Source organism: Furipterus horrens, unplaced genomic scaffold, assembly GCF_987537825.1.
Source record: "Furipterus horrens unplaced genomic scaffold, mFurHor1.1.pri manual_scaffold_6, whole genome shotgun sequence".
Taxonomy (NCBI): domain Eukaryota; kingdom Metazoa; phylum Chordata; class Mammalia; order Chiroptera; family Furipteridae; genus Furipterus; species Furipterus horrens.
Window position 1 is genome coordinate 65,993,816 of NW_028327176.1, and position 19,439 is coordinate 66,013,254.

Consider the following 19,439-nt stretch of genomic DNA (forward strand, 5'->3'; position numbering starts at 1 on the left):
GACTCCCTAAGGAGTCACCTTGACCTCCTTGTGGAGGTGGGTCCCTGATTATGGTTGGCAAGTGAAAACTCAACACAGCTGTTCAAGACCTTCAGGACTGAAAAGTGTCAATTGCTCTTCTTTGGAAAAGATTTAACCATTTAGGTGAGAATTGGTAGCTCAATCTATCAAAAGTGCTTTTATTTAATCAGCCTTTGCCTTGCTTAAAATGCTCTCATTTTCTTATTATCAAAGGAAATACTACCCCCGAAATGAGGCGCACTACATTCCTTAATCTCATTTAATTTTTAGGGACAGCTATCTTCTCTAGCAACAGCAACACATGGTCATTAAGAGCATGGACTTTTCTGAGGCAAATGTCTACTCAGGTCTCATTTTTGCCACTTCATAACTGCCATCAAGTTACTTACCTTCTCTGACTCTCAGTTTCCCCTAGTAGGAAATGGGGGTAAAGATAGTTTATACTTCATAGATGTGTTATAAAAATTAAATAAGCTAAACTGTTGTCCTGTTGGGTCACAGAATTATGGATTCTTAAAATTAGATAGTTTGGGCAAATGTCTACTCCAAATTTAATAGTAAAAAGATTATATATATATGTAAACTGATTTTTGAAAATTCATTATGATAATTTCTCTTTTAATTTGTAGAGATTAAATGCCCTGGCTGCAGTAGTTCGAGGCAGTCTTCCTAAATTGCAGAGAAACATCATAACTGCCTTAATTACCATTGATGTACATGCAAGAGACATTGTCACTGAACTAGTTCAAGCCAAGGTACCTGTTTCATTTAAGTAAAATCATATATTACTTTCTAAAATTAGTGCATCTAATATGCATATCATTGTATCACTTATGTAGGTAGAGGAAGTCGAATCCTTTGACTGGCAGAGACAACTGCGCTATTATTGGGATATAGACCTAGATAATTGCGTGGCTAGAATGGCACTCTCTCAGTACACATACGGCTATGAATATTTGGGTGCATGCCCAAGATTAGTTATTACTCCTCTTACGGTAAGTTACTGATCACTCAGCTTAATGTTGAAACAAGAGTGTTTTTCTTTTAAAATCAAAATAGTCTGGAATAGTTTTATCTAACATTAACTCTTGAAAGGATTTACTATGAGACGTCTTTGTGAAGCAGAGGTTTGCATTAATTATGTGTCTGTGTCTGGATCTTTGAGTATATTTCAATTACTACAAAACCCTTTATGGAAAATAATGACTCTTCTCCTATAGAAAGGGAAGGACTGATGATTTTATGGCTAGAGTCAATTCCCTTCAATAATGACGGTTTATCAATTTCTTCAGGATCGCTGCTACCTGTGCCTCATGGGGGCTTTGCAGCTCGACCTGGGAGGTGCACCAGCTGGCCCTGCTGGCACTGGGAAAACCGAGACTACCAAAGACCTGGCAAAAGCTCTTGCCATCCAGTGTGTAGTCTTTAACTGTTCTGATGGTTTGGACTACAAGGTACAGTTCCAGAATCTGAACATTCACATTTAGTGCTTTACGGGCTTTCTCTATGTATGACATGACATAACTAAAGGAGAGAATGGGGAGATGGCAAGCAAGAGAAAACTATTGGCAAGGGGTAATGAAAGTGGAATAAATAGAGCAAAGGAAAAGAGTCAACATAAGGCAGTCTGGGTAGTCCAGGCAGAAATCAAGGCCACCAGAGGATTTGTCAGTTGGTGGTAAAATTAAAAATCTATTCATGTCAGTAAGTAGAAAGAAAAGAGATGAGGTACAAGATAAATCAGGGAAATCTAAAAACTAGGAATAAGCTTGCAAGAAGAGATAAGCGATTCAGAGGGTTGTGTATTGAAAATGAAATATGTAGGAGGTGAGAAGCCATGGTAAGATTTTTTAATACAGCAGTCCTCAGATTTTGTGATCAGAAGCCTCCTTTACACTCTTAAAAATTATTGAGACCTCGTAAGCTTTTGCTTATATATGTGGGTTATGTCTGTTGATATTTACCATGTTAGAATTAAAACTGACACATTTAAAATATTGTTTTGAAATGATTATTATAAATGCATTACATGTTAGCATAAATATATTATCTGTGAAAAACAACTATTTTCCCAAACAGAAAGTTTAGTGAGAAGACTTCCATTGTTTTATATTTTTGAAAGTCTTTATGTTGACATAATAGAAGACAGCCAGAATCTCACATCTGCTTCTGCATTCAAGCTGTTATTTTGGTTGGAGTATTTGAAGAAAACCTAGCCTCACACAGATATGTACCCCAAAAAGAGAAGGATGTTTTAATAACTGTCAGATAATGGTTGATATTCTTCTTTGAAACCATACCAACACTTGACAAGTGGCAGTTTCTTAAAGATTATTTGCAATGTGGAAATTGAAACCATATTAATAATTTTTTATATTCTATAGTCTCATGAGAGAATAAGAGTAAAAAGGGCAAATGACAGTTTAATATTATTATGAAAACACTTGTACCTTGCAGACCCCCTGAAAGAAACTCTGGGATTTGCATGGGTTTCCACATGACATTTTGGGAACTGCTATATTAGCATGTTAATTCTTAATTTGGAAAATCACATCTCTTGAAGGGTCTAAAGGATCTTCAGAAAAGGACAAAGACCATCTTTATCAATATTCCAGTCAAACTTGTGGCAAGAAGAAGACTTCTTATTCTGCCACCCTCCCCCCAATGAATATACCATTGGGAAGGGGTTCGGCAGGAGCCTTCTCTAGAAGCACATACAAAAGAAAACTACCAATCTGCCACCAATATCCATGCAGAGATTACTGGCAGTTAGACTTGACTTCCGAGTGGACTTTTAGGAAGCACAGATGAAAGGAAAGAAAGAAGCTTCCAGTATGCCTCCAATATGTTAACACTGACTCTTTTTTTTGTAATTCTTTATTTTATTTTATTTTTTATTGAGATATAATTGACATACAACATTATGATAGTTTCAGGTGTATAACATAATGTTACGGCTACATAGGTGAGACTGAACACTCTGAAGTGTGTATAAAGTAAGCAAAGGATTTTAATGATTGCCAGCCATTTGGGCAGACCCTGAGCTGGTCTCTAACACACTCCAACCTCCTGGGATTTTTAGGCAAGGGCTTATATACTGGTAATGCCCCTTTGTTTCTTCTTTGGTGGGAACAGCCTTAGGAAGAAGGGGGCTGGGCAGGACTGTAGGAATGTCTTGGCAGTAACAGGAACAGAAATTCACAAGGTTATAAGGTTATCTCCAGCGGCAGCATAGCTCTCCAGCCAGGGATGAATTCTTTGCAAAGCAATTTATCTTCAAAGGGCTAGATATTCTGTAAAGTATAACTTTCACAAATGTTACAAACAAGACACAAACAAATGGAAGGTGATAGAGGCTGAGGTGCTTTTAGCTTGTATAAACACCAATTGCTACAACACTTTTCCCCAAATACCTTTTTCCAAGGCTTTTTAGCGAGTCTTTGCTACTCCTTACAAAGAACATCTGAAGCCACTACATATTTACATATTTAGCAGACCTTTTAAACTTTTTACAGGGAATATTTGGTGCCCCTACAATAATAATTTGATATATTGCAAAATTACTACCAAAGTAAGTCTAGTTAGTATTCATCACCACACATAGTTACGGAATTTTTTTTTCTTGTGATGAAAACTTTTAAGATCTACTCTTGAACAATGAGTCTTAAAATTAGGGGAACTTATATGTCATGATTAACATGGAAAACAAAGTAAAATCCCTTTTTTATATATTAAAAGTAAGTGATTCTAAGCCCCTAGAGCCCACCTTGTTCAAAAAATTGTCTTTTTTACCTTCCCGGAGTCCTATGCTCAGTTCAGCAAGTAACAGCTTCAAGGTCGTCAACAGGGGTGATGCATTAGCACATGATGAAATCATTCTGATGGAGAAAAGTTCCTCTTTTTTTCTTTCTTTCTTTGTAATTTATTTTTTATTTTCTGTTTTCTGTCGGTGCCGCTGACACTTGGCGTCACATTTGTGAAACGATGATCCGGGCCAGGCTGTGCTTGTACACCACTGAGTCAGTTGTGGCCACTTCCCAATTCTGATCACCAGTGTCATTGTGAGCTCCAACACCAAAAACCAAACAAATTAAAAAGCTTCTTGATAAAAACACTCAACATACTAGAAATAGAAGAGAACTTCATTCTGATAAAAGAGCATATAATTATTGATGAAAGACTGAATGATTTCCACCTAAGATTAGGAACAAGACAAGGATGTCTGCTCTGCTCTTTTACTCAGCATCATGCTAGTGGTCCTAGCCAGAGCAGTTATTCCAGAAAATGAAATGAAAGGTATCTAGATTGGGATGGAAGAAGTAAAACTATCTCTATTTATAAATAGCATGATCATGTGTTTAACAAACCCCAAGGAGTACACCCCACATATACACAGTTAGAACTACTAGTTAACAAATTTCAGCAAGACTGCAGGATATAAGATCGATATAAAGAAATCAGTTGTATTGCTTTATAATAATAACAAACAATCCAAAAAGAAAATTAAGAAAACAATTCCATTTACAATAGCATTTTAAAAAATGAAATACTTTGAATTAGATTTAACAAAAGAAATTCCAACTTATTCTCTGAAAAGTACAAGGATGCAGAGCTCCTCAGTTACAGGAAAGACATCAATAAAATATTAGTATGTAAAGCAGCACTTCCCCAAAGTATGTTTCTTGGAATGCTACTACAACATATGCAGAAAAACAAAAAAGTCTGTGCTCTGCATCATTTCCCTTCTAGGTTTTCACATCACAGAGTAGCAAATTAAATACTTTATGAAGTCCCACAGTTAGGAAAGCTGTTTAGCTTTATTTAATTCAGCAAATCCTAAATGTATTGGGTTGGCCAAAAAGTTCATTACATTTTTTCTGTACGATGGCTCTAGTAGTGCTCAGTTGTCTTTATTTGAAACAATTTTTTTAGATTATATTGTGACAGCTGTCATATCAGCATGCATTAAAATAACTTATCAAAATAGGTGAATTTTGTGCAGCCATTTTAATATTGACAGTGGAAGAAAATACACAACATTTTTTGTGTATTATGCTTTATTATTTCAAGAAAGGTAAAAACACAACTGAAACGCAAAAAAAAAAAAAGATTTGTGCAACATATGGAGAAGGTGCTGTGACTGATTGAACATGTCAAAAGTGGTCTGTGAAGTTTCTTGGCACTGTTGACATTTTAATCAAATAATTCTTTGCTGTGGGGCTTCTTATGCATTGGAAGATGTTTAGCAGCACCCCTGGCCTCTAACCACTAGAAGTCAATAGCAGGAGATAGCTGACATACTCAAAATATCCAAATCAATAAAGTTATTGGTAAAAATGAAAAGTGTGTCTTTTATTTTTTGGAAAAAACATAATGGACTTTTTGGCCAACCCAATATTCAACTATTGAGGCCTTTAATATTCTCATTTTTCTAAAAGTTGAAAGAAACTAAAGAGAACCTAAATAAATGGAAAGATATCCCATTTTAATGGATCAGAAAACTTACCATTAACATGACAATTCTCCCTAAACAGAGCTACAGATTCAATGCAATCTCTATCAAAATTTCGGCTTACTTTTTGTGTAAATTGACAAGCTTATCCTAAAATCTATATAAAATTTCAAGGGACCCAAAATAGCCAGAATAATCTCAGAGGGGGAAAAGAAGCAAAGTTGGTGAACTTGCACTTCCCAATACCAAAACTTACTACAAAGCCAAAGTACTTAGGACAGTATGGTTGGCTGGCAAAGGATATACAAATAGATCAGCAGAATAGAATTAAGAGTTTATAAATAAATATTTTACAGTAAATTGATTTTTGATAAGAGTGCATTGATAATTCAATGCTCAATAGTCTTTTCAGCAAATAGTGCTGGGGCAACTGGATAGCCACGTGCAAAAAAATGAAGTTTAACCCCTTTCTCACCCTACATACAAAATTAACGCAAAATGGATCAAAGACTAAGTGTGTAGCAGCTAAAACAGTAAAACTCTTAAAAAGTAAAATAGGTGTAAATCTTCATGATCTTGGACGAAATGGCTTCTTAGTTGTGACACCAAAAACATAACTAAAAGAAAAACTGGATAGACCAGACATTATCAAAATTAAAAACATTTATGTTTCAAAGTATAGGATCAAGAATGTAAAAATAGGACTTCCGGCCAAGATGGAGGCTTAGACGGACGCGCTAGGTCTCCCTCTACAACTAGAGAGGAATACAACTACTTCAAAACAAAGGATAACTAGAAATTCCAGAAAATAAAACTACACGGAAGCCCAACATATGAAGTTATAAACCAGCGGCGCCCTTTGGGCAGGTAAGGGGAGCAAAAGGGGGCGGTGCTGTTTGCGGTCGCACCTGGGACAGTGGCAGGGAGAACAATCCCAGCAGCAGGGAGAACAGTCCCGGCTGCAGTCGAACCCCCGGCAGCTCGCGACCCCAACGCTGGGGAAAGCAGCCACCACATCGCCTTGAACAGTGAGGCCCAGGGGGGCGGGAGGACGGATCCCGGTCTCCTAGCTGAATAACTGTGTGAATCCATCTTGGACCCCCGCCCCCAAAGAAAGCGCCACAGGGCTGCGAAATAGGTCGCGGACAGGCACCGGTCGCTGGATTGTGACGACAAAGCACCACGGCACAGCAAGAAAGGCTGCCGAACGGGTCATTACGAGTACACAGACACTGTCCCCTACAGCCGGCCCAAGAAAACAAAACGCATCTGTCAAAATGAGGCAGACAACTATAGAAATCCCGGTGGCACAGCTCACCAGGCAACAGATGGAGAACCTGACAGATGAACAGATAAGAAACCTGTCAGATGCTCAGTTCTGGGCCATTGTTATCAGGTGGCTTACAGAATTCACAAAAGATCTGGAAAAAGATGAGAAAGAAGCGAAAAACACTCATAACGAAAGGAACAAAACCACATACGAGACAGATGGTGAGGAAATAAAATCCAGAGTTCATTTCAACAAACCGGAATATGGAGAAGGAACAAGCAGTCAACCAATGCAGAGAGAGGAAATGGGAAGCAACGATGAGAGGATCAGAAACCTCTGGGACAGCTATAAAAGGCCCAACATAAGAATCATTGGTTTGCCAGAGAGCGAGGAAGATGAACTAGAACTTGAAAAATTGAGTGAAAATATAATAAAGGAAAACTTCCCAGACTTGGGGAAGGAAATAGACTTACAGGTCCAGGAAGCACAGAGAGTTCCAAAAAAACTGGACCCAGGGAGAACCACTCCAAGACACATTATAATCAAAATGTCAAAAATTAAAGATAAAGAGAGAATCTTAAAAGCAGCAAGAGAGAAGAAAAGAATTATGTACAAAGGGGTCCCAATTAGACTATCAGCTGACTTCTCAAGGGAGACCCTGCAGGCAAGAAGGGACTGGCAAGAAATATTCAAAGTAATGAAAATCCAAAACCTACAACCACGAATACTCTATCCAGCGAAATTGTCATTCAGAATAGAAGGACAGAGAAAGTGTTTCCAGGACAAAATAAAACTGAAAGAGTTCATTAGATCCAAACCACTGTTATATGAGATGTTAAAGGGACTGGTTTAGAAAAAGGAGGATCAAGACAATGAAATCTAAAATGAAAACTGCATCACAAGAAACAACAGAAGCTAGGGAATTGAAACAAAGGCAAACTAAACAGGCAACGAGAGTGGAAAAAGAACTATAGGTGTGGGGAACATATTGGGGGGAGGTCAGCAGGGAGGGGGAACGGGGAGAGGGAGGGAGATGATATAGGAATTAAGGATCATGGTAGGAGGGAATGGAATAGACAGAGAGAGGTTGAGAAGAACTGTATGCACAACTAATGGACATGATCTAAAAGGGGGGGACAACTGGAGGGAGGGGGGCCACCGGGTGGAGGGGAGCAGAGGGAGGGGAAATTGGCACAAATGTAATATTATAATCAATAAAACACATTAAAAAAAAAAAAGAATGTAAAAATAAGCCCTGGCTGCTGTGGCTCAGTGGATTGAGCGTCGGCCTAAGAGCCAAGTGTCACTGGTTCAATTCCCAGTCAGGGCACATGACTAGGTTGCATGTCAGGTCCCCAGTTGGGAGTGCAAGTGAGAGGCAACCACACAGTGACGTTTCTCTCCCTCTCTTTCTCCTCTCTCTAAAAATAAAATTAAAAAAATCAAACAAATAAATAAATTATTTTAAAAAAAAAGAATGTGAAAATATAACCCACAAAATGGGAGAAAATTTTTGCAAATCATATGTCTGATAAGGAACTTGAATCTAGTATATATTATAAAAGAACTATTGCAACTCCTTTATGAAAAGACAGACAACCTAGTTTCAAAATGGGCAAGGAATTGAATAGATAGCTCTCTAAAGAAGCTGTAGAAATAGCCAGTAAATACAAGGAAAGATTATCAACATCATCAGCCATTGGGGAAATGCAAATTAATACTACAATGAGATGCCACTTCATACCCATTAGGACAGCTATAATCAAAAAGACAGACAAAAACAAGTGTTAACTAAGATGTGGAGAGATTGAAACCCTCATATACTGCTGTTGGGAATGTGAAAAGGTACAGGTGCCATGGAAAACAGGTCAGTGGTTTTTTGAATGTGAAACAGAGTCACTGTAGTACCTAGGAATTCCACTCCTTGGTATAGTCATTGTCAAGAGAAATGAAAATATGTGTCCACATAAAACACAAATGTTCATAGCAGTATTATTCATAATAGTCAAAAAGTAGAGACACCCCAAATGTTTATCAACCAATGAAGGTCTAAACAAAATATGGTATATCCATATGTGGTACTAGGCCTAAAATTAAGGTTCAATATTATATGCTGCTTTAAGATCTGATAAAGTTGAGAGGGCCTCAAATGGCTAAAGCAAGTTCCCATCCCAACACTGTACCTATTGATAATGTCCCCTAGTCAAATAACTCTTCTTAACAAAAGAATGGGGCACAGTTCCTGCTTATCCCTGGCAGATTTTAGTTCCTTGCCAATCTGCAGAACTATTCAAACAAGCTTATAACATCCTCCCATGGGAACCAGGGAACACCCACCTTCTGAATACTAGAAAGGCTGCCTCCCATAGCCAAGATAAGGAAGCAATCAAGATGGAGACCTAGACTGACGTGCTCCAACTGCTTCCACAACTAAGAAGGAATACATCTACCACAAACCAGAAATAACCAGAAGTTCCAGAAAATAAAGCTACATGGAAGTCCAACGTATGAAGTTATAAAGAAGTGGTGCTCGTCCAGACGGGTAGGTGGGGCGAAGCCAGGGCGGAAAGGTCAGGCTGTGCTGGTGGCAGCAGCTGTGGGGATGAAGGTGAGACAGTAGTAAGCACAGACACCCATATTTAAGGGGTACAAGAAGCACCTGGGGAGCACCCCAGCTGCAGAACAAACCTGTCAGCTCGTGATTCCAATGTTAGGGAAGGCAGACCCCCATTGCCTCAGACTGTGAGGGCTGGAGGATGTAGGGATGGAGGAGGAGGCTCCCAGTTTCTCAGCAGAGAGTGAATGGCAGGAAGCCATCTTGGACCCCCATCCTCACACAAAGCACCACAGTATGGTGAGAAGGGTCATCTGGTTATGACGACTGCATGGGGCTCTGCCCCCTATAGCATAGGAGGTGTGACAGCCCCACCCAGGGAGCAAAGGTAAACACAAAACTGTCAGGATAGCACAGATAATTATAGAGATCCTGGTGACACAACTGACCAGACAGCAAATATCTAATCTAATGGCTCAGTGGATAGGAAATCTTTCTGAGGCACAGTTCAGAGCTTTGGTTATAGGAATGCTTACAGACATAACAGCAGATCTTAAACAAGATGAGGAAGGAATGAAGGCCAGTCTTGCTGAAATAAATGAAAACACATATGAAACTAGTGGTGAGGGAAAGAAAATCAGAAATCAAATTAAAAAATCGGAACATAGGGAAGGAACAAGCAATCAACCAGTGCAGAAAGAGGAAATGAAATGTGAGAAAAATGAAGAGAGGCTCAGAAACCTCTTGGACAGCTATAAGTGGGCCAACATCCGAATCATAGGGCTGCCAGAAGGTGAAGAAGGAGAACTAGAAATTGAAAATTTATGTGAAAAATTACTGAAGCAGAACTTCCCTAACTTGGGGAAGGAAATAGACTTACAGGTCTAGGAATACAGAGAGTTCAAAAAAACTAGACCCAGAGAGAACCACACCAAGACACATTATAATCAAAATGTCAAAACTTAAGGATAAAGAGAATCTTAAAAGCAGCAAAAGAGAAGAAGGAATTATGTACAAAGGGGTCCCTATTAGACTATCAGCTGATTTCTCAAAAGAAACTCTGCAGGCAAGAAGGGACTGGCAATAAATATTCAAATAAAAAGCAAAAACCTACAACCACGATTACTTTATCCAGTGAAGCTGTCAATCAGAATAGAAGGGCAGAGAAAGTGCTTCCAGGACAAAGTAAAACTGAAGGAGTTTATCAGAGCCAAACCACTGTTGTATGAAATGTTAAAGGGACTTGTTTAGGAGAAAGAGGATCAAAACTATGAACATTAAAATGAAAACTGTATCACAACAACCAAAAACAGAAGCTAGGGAACTGAAACAAAGGCAAACTAAGTAGGCAATGAGAGTGGGGAAAGAATTGTAAGTATGGGGAACATTTTGGGGGAAGGTCAGTGGGGAGGGGAAGAGGGGAAAGGGAGGGAGATGGTACAGGAGTTAAGAAGCATAGTAGGAGGGAGTGGAGTAGATAGGAAGATGTTGAGAACTATATGTACAACCAATGGGCATGGACTAAAGGTCAGGGACAATTGGATGGAGGTGGGTAACTGGCTGGAGGGGAACAAAGGGAAAAGAAATTGGGACAACTGTAACAGCATAATCAACAGAGCATATTAAAAAAAGAAAAGAAGGAAGCAACTCAGGTGCCCATGAATAGATGATAAGGAAGTGGTACATATCTACAATGGAATATTATTCAGCTTCAGCCATAAAAATGAATGAAATTTCACCATTTGTGACAACATGGATGCATTTAGAGAAGAACAAATACCATATGGTCTTATGTATATGTGGAATCTAAAGAACAAAGTAAATGAACAAACAAAATAGAAACAGATTCATAGTTACAGAGAAGAGACTAATTATTGCCAGATGAGAGGGATTTGGGAGACTGGTGAAAAGAGTGAAGTGATTAAGAGCTACAAATTGGTAGTTACAGAATAGTCACAGGGATGTAAAGGCAATAACTTTGTAAAAACTATGCATGGAGACAGTAAGGTATTTGAAATATCAGGGGATCACTTTGTAAAGTATATGGTTGTCTAATCACTATTGCTGTATACCTGAAACTAATATAAAGGAATATTTAATATGAACTGTAATTGAGAAATAAAATTTAAAAATTCAAACTGTACAGAAAGATCCAAAATTAAAAGTAAAAATTTTCCTCTCTTTTCACATCACCCAGATCCACTCTTCAGAGACAAGTTTTCTGATTGTGCCTGTTTGTTTTTAGTTCTGGTGATTGCTATAAAAGCATGCATTTATTACTATATTTACATATATCAACTTTGAACATTGTCTGCCAACTGATAAGTCAAGATTTTATTAGATATGAACTTCCAGCTTTCTGTTCCAATTTCACGTCCTGGTTTTCATTAGTTATATATAGCATCGTTTTACTACATCAAGATTTATGAAATTGCATTATTCTATAATTATGCTCTCTTTGCTTTGCCTAGGGATGTTGAGTATAGAAATGTAAACCCATTATTCATAACTTATAATATATAGGAATTTAATGGTATAAAGAAGGGTCAATACATACATCATGACGCTTTCACATTCAGAGGAAAACGTTACAAGCATCAGAATTAATAGGTTGTTTTTTATTTTATTTTCAACTTTCTTTACTTCTTCCAGAATGGTGTTTTTTAAACTTCAGTGTGCTTGAGAATCACCTCGGGATCTTATTAAAATGCGTATTCTAATTCTGTAGAATCCATAGTGATGGGGGGCACTGAAATTTTGCATTTCTAACATCCTCCCAGATGATGCAAATTGATACTGGTCTACTTTGAGAACCAAAGTTCTTAAGAAGCTATGCACCTCAAAGTGTGAATTCCAGACCAACAGCATTAGCATCACCTGGCAACTTGTTAGAGATTCAAATTATCAGGACCCAGCCCAGACCTTCTGACTGAGGAACTGGCTCTGAAGCCTTAGCAATCTGAGTTTTTTTTAACAAGCCCTCTAGGTAACTATTATGCACATTCAAGTTTGAGAATCACTGTTGTAGGACATACTCAACTGTCACTGTTCTTTGTACCATGTTTTGCTTCTTATATCCCTTTTTATTTTGCTGGAATACTTCCTTGAGCATTTTTTTTTTTTTCATTTAAGTTTATGGATATTCTGGACTGTCTTTATCTGGTCATCTGCTTTATTGATAATTTGGTAGAAGATAGAATCATAGTTTTAAAATAATTTTTCCTCATGACTTTGAAAGCTTTACTTCATTGTCTTCTAGCATCAGTTTTGCTTCTGATAAGAATGATAATAGCTTAATATGCTTGGGTGAGTTATATTTCGCTTTCTCTCTGTCTGTGGAGGCTCAAAGGGTTTTCTCTTGATCCTTGGTGTTCTGAAATTTTCCAAGGCTGGACTAGATGAGACAGTTTTAGTCTTTCATTTTGTTTGACATTTGCTCTACTTTTTTATCAGAGAATATATTACTTTCTCCAGCTTAGTAAAACATTCTTTTATTCCTTCTTTATTTATCATAGCTCTGTTCTCTGCTCTGGACCTCCTACATCTGTTCTCCACTTCTCTTAAATATTCTCATATTTTATTTTGCTTGTTTAATTTTTTTTTTGTTTAGACTGTTTTGCACATAATATTCTTATTTTTCTTTTAAACAAAAATCCCCAAAATAAACATATTTAAAAGATATTAGGATGTGGGTCGATCTCACAGAATCCAAAAAAGAGTTAAGCGGGGCAGGGACTAGGGCAACATCAAGGACATCCTTGATTGTAGGAGCTTTAGGGTCATCTCTCTATAACTTCACTAAGAAAATAGCAGGTTCATATTTCAAGTTTCAGACCTGGGATTCTAATTGGCAAGCTGGGTTCAGGTGACCACCCCTAGACCCATGGGCTGTGTTAAAAGACAAATGCCATGTGATTTCACTTATATGTAGAATTTAATGAACACATAAACAAAATAGAAGCAGACTCATACATACAGAGAACAGACTGACAGCTGTTGGGGGCTATGTAAAAAAGGAGAAGGGATTAAGCAGTACAAATCGGCAGCTGCAGAATAACCACAGAAATGTAGGGAATATAGTCAATAGTATCGAGATAAATAGGTACAGGGCCAGGTGGTGCTTGAAGCTGTGGGGGAGGGGGCAGATCACTTTGTAAAGTACATTATTTTCTAACCACTTTGCTGTTTCCCTAAAACTAATTCAAAATAATATTGAATGTAAACTGTTAACTGAAAAATAAATTTTAGAAATACATTTTGAATTCCCAAAGTCAGACTAATGAATAAACTTCCAGAACACAACTCAAAAAGCAGCTAAACTAAAACATATTAAACATATTAAATTTTTTAAGATTTTAGTTGAGCAAAAATAAACTTGAATTAGGCAACACCAGATGGGTGCAGTGAGGATTGGGCCACCAACAGGAGCTGGTGGGAAGGCTTTTATAGAGAAAATACAGAAACTAAGGAAGGAAATTATTTGATTGGCTATTTTTTGTACAAATGCTGAACCCAAACCTTAAGTCTCCAAAGAAAATCATAATTTAGATGACCATATGTACATATTCATGCTCCTCCACCATAGGATTCTGCTGTCATTCGAATCACCACCTTCACCTGCACCACTCTGCTTCTGCTCAGTGGTTCCTGTGTGGTCTGCCATCTGCCATCACTTGTAAAGACCATGAAAGAGTCCATCAGTAAAACTCTTCAAAGTTTTGTTAAGTCCTTAAGTGTGTCTATTCCATATGTTTCTTTTAGAACCTGTGAAGTATTTACATAGGTGAGTGGACGTTATGAAAAAGCAAGAAAATTGGTATGATTATCACTGTATTTCAAAATAAAAAAAAGTAGCTTGAAATTGTTTAGAAAGAGACAAAAGAGGTTTCCTCAGATAGAAAGATGTTAACTTCTGACATAGCCCAGTGTTCATGTAAACCTATTGCTTATTCGTACATAATGCCTCTTTTCTGTTGAACATTTCAATTCAAAATTTAACTTTTGAAGGAGTTCAACTATGTCATACAAAGTTGAATGGCATTGCTTTGATTTCAGATGATGGGGCGCTTCTTTAGTGGTCTGGCACAGTCAGGGGCCTGGTGCTGCTTTGATGAATTTAATCGGATTGACATAGAAGTTTTGTCAGTCATTGCACAGCAACTCATTACCATCAGGAATGCCAAAGCTGCCAAGGTAAGGCATGGCCAGCTGTCTACACAGGTGGTATTTCTTCAGTGTGTAATTAACTTACAGCATGTTGCACTTCAGGAAGGAGAGTGCTAACTTTAGCCTGTCTATTACACGTTTCTAATGTAATGGATGAGTACTATAGCTGCACAACTTAGATGGAAGAATTAATTCCTCATCCATGCAACACAGAAACAACTGTATATCTGACACTGTGCTGGGACCTGGCGACAGAGTTGGTAAAACTCAGTTCCTGCTCCCGTGGAACTCTGTTCTTCCCACCCCCAACACGCACACACACACACACACACACACACACACAGAGACAGACACACACACACGCACACATCTCTCACTTTCTCCTTCCCCTTTCTTGTTTTTGCCTTTGACATTTACTTCTCTATGTTTCTCTTAATGTTGCTGCTTCTTCTGGGTTCCACTGCCTTCATCATGGCCCCCAGCTGAGCCTAGTACTGCTGGAGAAATGGGAGCGGAGTCCTGGGGAATCCAGAATCCACTGGACAGGAGAAGCCAAGAAGTGAAGGATCAGATGAAGACACAAATGTGGACCCACTACTTAAAAAATGTTTTAGCCCATATGAGCATGATCCTGGATAAGGGGTTTATTTTGGGAAGCTGAGTTCAGTGAAGGATGGACCAAGTCCCGAGCACTCTGCGTGGACCTGAGATATGGTCATATGATCACCAAAGGGCAGACTGATGTTCAGACTGTATAAGTCACAACAGCCTTGCCAGTTGTTTAATATTTAAATATCCACTGCCCCAAGTCCCTGAAGGGTCCCCCACCACTAACTTTGCTCCCTCCCAAAGAGCCCCTGATCTCCCCAGGATCCAGTCACAGGGTTCATGATGACATAGCAAAAGGGCCTCCCGATCCAGTTCTGGCTCCAGGGACAAGGGCCATTCTCATTGGGAGGTGCTCTGCTCAAGAGCTGTTAAATATTTTAATTATCACCTCTGCAAAACAATTTATAGAACAAGTAAAAAGAAAACAGGAACTGGAATTTAATGAGCTGCTAAACTGTACAAGTTGCTGTACTTTACACTTATTTTACATTCACACCAAACCTATGTGAAATAGATGGCGTTTTCCCGAAGTTACTTACAGGTGAAACAGATTCAAAGAAATTTAAAAATAGTTCTTGGGACACTATGGACCTTAATCTATGTGACCCTGAAGTCTACATTCCTTAACTACACACTCTCCTGCCTCCCAGATGTTCTGGGGAGGCCTGTATTAAATGCAGGGGCCTCCGAGATGTAGCATAATTCATAAGTCATTATCACCTGCTGAGCAATTAGCTGAGAGCAAAGGTTGCGGGGGGGAGGGTGGACCAAAGAGAATGGAGGAGGAATTGAAGCCTTGCCAACTGGGGGGCAACCATGTGGGGTCAAAGAAAGTAGGAGGACAATTGAGACTAACCAGATCTCATCCTCAGTTTTGCCAGCGGCCAGATAAGATTGTTGGAATGAGATGAAAAAAACTAAAGCACAGAAATGTACAGGTTTGAGTAACACAAACAGTGGCAGGAGGACTGATCTCCAGTGGTGCCATCCAGCATGTTCTCCTCCAGGATATGGCACATCTCCCAGCTCTGTCCCCATCACCCCTGTACTCTTCATGTTCTGAATAGTGCCTTCATGCAGTGGCCCTGCTAGGCCTGGAGTTCATCTTGCATTTTCCCCTTTACTGTCAACCCCAGAATCTAAACCACCAAGTCCATTTAATTTTATCTGCTAGACGCCTCTTGTCCCCAGTGATAACCCCCTGATTCTGGCTGTCATCATCCCCCAATAACAATCCACTGGACCCCCTGTCCAACTTCTGCACTGCCATCTTTGACCCTATCACTCTGCTCAAAATTGTTCTCTTCTCCCACAACTCCCTCCTGCCCCCCACAGGACAAAATCTAAATTCCTTAGTCTAGCACGCAAGATTCTTGATGCTCAGGCCCTGACCTACTTACACGTTCCTCCAAGAAATGTATCCTTGAGCAAAATAAATAGCTGATCATTCCCTGAACATGTAGTGTGGTTTCTTGTGTCTGCTTCCTCTGCTTTTTTTGACAAGCTGCCCCGCTTGTCTACGTGAAATGGCCCTCCTCATTTCTCAGTTCTCCAGCAGGCTTCCCTACTCCTCCTATGGGCCTTGCTCCCCATTGGCTTTGCACACACCTCCACTCCAGCATCTATTGCACAGCATGGTCATGGTTTCCAGGTTTTACTCAGCAAGCCTAGGGCTTCTCGAGGGCTCAGAATGAGTCTTCTTCAGCTCTCTACATCCATGCATAACCCACTGCCTCACCTGCAACAGATACTCCCAGGTGTTTGCTGTTGATTAAAACTAAGGGGATAATGCCAGTGACACAGCTGGGCCTCAATCACCCAAGGACTAAGATCAGGTTAGAATTTCTCAGGGGAAACCAGAAAGTGGGAGATGGACAGGTTTAGTGGCTGTTAAGTTTAAGTTAAGTTGAGGAGGCTCAGCAAAAGGTGCTGAGACCTAGAAGATTGTAGAACTGGGCCAGGCAGCAAGATGCAGAGAGCAGGAAACACAGCCCAGAAGAGACTGGGAGTGGGTAGGACAGGATCAGGAGAGATATGTTCCCTGTTGTCCAATAGCAAGGTTCAGATGTCTTTGCTTGAATGCTCCACTTCACAAATTTTGACTCTAATAGTAATCATTTTTTTAAGTATGTTTTATTGATTGTTACAGTAGTTCCAATTCTTTTACCCTTTGCTCCCTTCTGCCCAGTAGCCCCCTTCCCTCCAGCAATCCCACCCTCCTTAGTTCATGTCCATGGGTCGTGCATATAAATTCTTTGAATATGTGTTTTCTTTTTTTTTTTAAATATGTTTTATTGATTATACTGTTACAGTTGTCCCAATTTCCCATCCTTCTGCTCCCCTCCACCCAGTGGCCCCCCTCCCTCCAGTTGTCCCCCCCTTTTAGTCTATGTCCATTGGTAGTGCATATAGTTCTTCTCAACCTTTTCCTGTCTATTCCATTCCCTGCTACTATGCCTCTTAATTCCTGCACCATCTCCCTCCCTCTCCCCTTTCACCCTCCTTGCTGACCTCCCCCCACTATGTTCCCCATACCTATAGTTCTTTTTCCACTGTCGTTGTCTATTTAGTTTGCCTTTGTTTTGATTCCCTAGCTTCTGTTGATGGTTCTTGTAATGCAATTTTCATTTTAATGTTCATAGTTTTGATCCTCCTTTTTCTAAACCAATCCCTTTAATATCTCATATGATAGTAGTTTGGATCTAATGAACTCTTTCAGTTTTATTTTTTCCTGGAAACACTTTCTCTGCCCTTCTATTCTGAATGACAATTTCGCTGGATAGAGTATTTGTGGCTTTACTTTGAATATTTCTTGCCAGTCCCTTCTTGCCTGTAGGGTCTCCCTTGAGAAGTCAGCTGATAGTCTAATTGGGACCCCTTTGTATATGATTCTCTTCTTCTCTCTTGCTGCTTTTAAGATTCTCTCTTTATCTTTAATTTTTGACAATTTGATTATAAGGTGTCTTAGAGTGGTTCTCCCTGGGTCCAGTTTTTCTGGAACTCTCTGTGTTTCCTGGACCTGTAACTCTATTTCCTTCCCCAAGTTCAGGAAGTTCTGCTTCATTACTTTTTCACATAATTTTTCAATTTCTAGTTCTTCTTCTTTGCCCTCTGGCAATCCTATAATTTCTATGTTCAATCTCTTATAGCTGTCCCAGAGGTTTCTGATCCTCTCCTCTCTTACCTTGCTTTCTGTTTCCTCTTTCCACACTGGTTGACTGTTTGTTCCCTCCTTATGTTCCGGTTTGTTGATTTGATCTCTGGATTTTATCTCCTCACCACTTGTCTCATATGTGTTTTTGTTCTTTTCAGTATGAGTGGCTTTCAATCCTTTCTCGTCTTGTTCCAAATCTTTTGTTAATTCTGTAAGCCACCTAATGACTATAGCTCTGAATTGAGCCTCTGAAAGGTTTCTTATTTGTTCGTCTGTCAGATTCTTCATCTGCTGCCTGGTGAGCTTCGTCACCAGGATTTCTATAGTTGTCTGCCTCATTTTGACAGATTTGTGTTTTGCTTTGCTTTTTGGGCAGGCTATAGGGGATGGAGCCCATATACTCGACACAACCTGGCAACCAGCCGTGATCCGCTGTTTGGTTTTTTTTGCCGCGCTGTGGTGCTTCGTCATCACTACCCGGTGACTGGGGGCGATCCGCAACCTTTTTCGCCACACTGTGGCGCTTTGTGTGGGGGCGGGGGTCCAAGATGGATTCCTGCCATTATTCTCTGCTGGGAGACCGGGATCCATTCTCCCACACCCTGGGCCTCGCCGTCCAAGGCAATGCAGAGGCTGCCTTTCCCAGCATTGGGGTCCCGAGCTGCTGGGGCTCGACTGCAGAGGGGATTACTCTCCCTGCCACTGTCCATGGTGCTACTGCAAACAGCACCGCACACTTTCGCTCTTCCTACCTGTCTGACAAGCACCGCTGGTTTATAACTTTGTACATTGGGCTTCCATGTAGTTTTATTTTCTGGAATTTCTAGTTATCTTTTGTTTTGAAGTAGTTGTATTCTTTTCTAGTTGTAGAGGGAGACCGAGTGTGTCCGTCTAAGCCTCCATCTTGGCTGGAAGTCTGCAATACTAATCACATGAAAGAATTTACAAATGTCTGGAGAACAGTTAACTTACACTTTCTCTTTCCTTTTAAACAGCTCTCTAGATTCATGTTTGAGGGGCGGGAAATAAAGTTGGTTATGACTTGCGCAGCCTTCATCACCATGAATCCTGGATATGCAGGCAGAACCGAATTGCCAGACAATTTGAAAGCCCTGTTTAGACCTTTTGCAATGATGGTTCCAAATTATGCCTTGATTGCAGAGGTGAGCTTCACATTCTAGAGCAGGGAAAATTTAAGCTTCTTTCTTTTATT

General features: G+C 39.6%; 1 protein-coding gene across 1 annotated transcript in view; it reads left to right on the plus strand.

Moving 5' to 3' along the window:
* The window catches only part of DNAH6 (dynein axonemal heavy chain 6), a 328,739-nt gene that overhangs the window by 119,293 nt on the left and 190,007 nt on the right, over nt 1-19,439 (plus strand). The window contains exons 27-31 of the mRNA XM_090281614.1: nt 651-776; nt 861-1,016; nt 1,314-1,475; nt 14,353-14,490; nt 19,222-19,389. Coding sequence (XP_090137740.1) covers nt 651-776; nt 861-1,016; nt 1,314-1,475; nt 14,353-14,490; nt 19,222-19,389 — 750 coding nt within the window. The remainder of the gene's footprint in view (nt 1-650; nt 777-860; nt 1,017-1,313; nt 1,476-14,352; nt 14,491-19,221; nt 19,390-19,439) is intronic.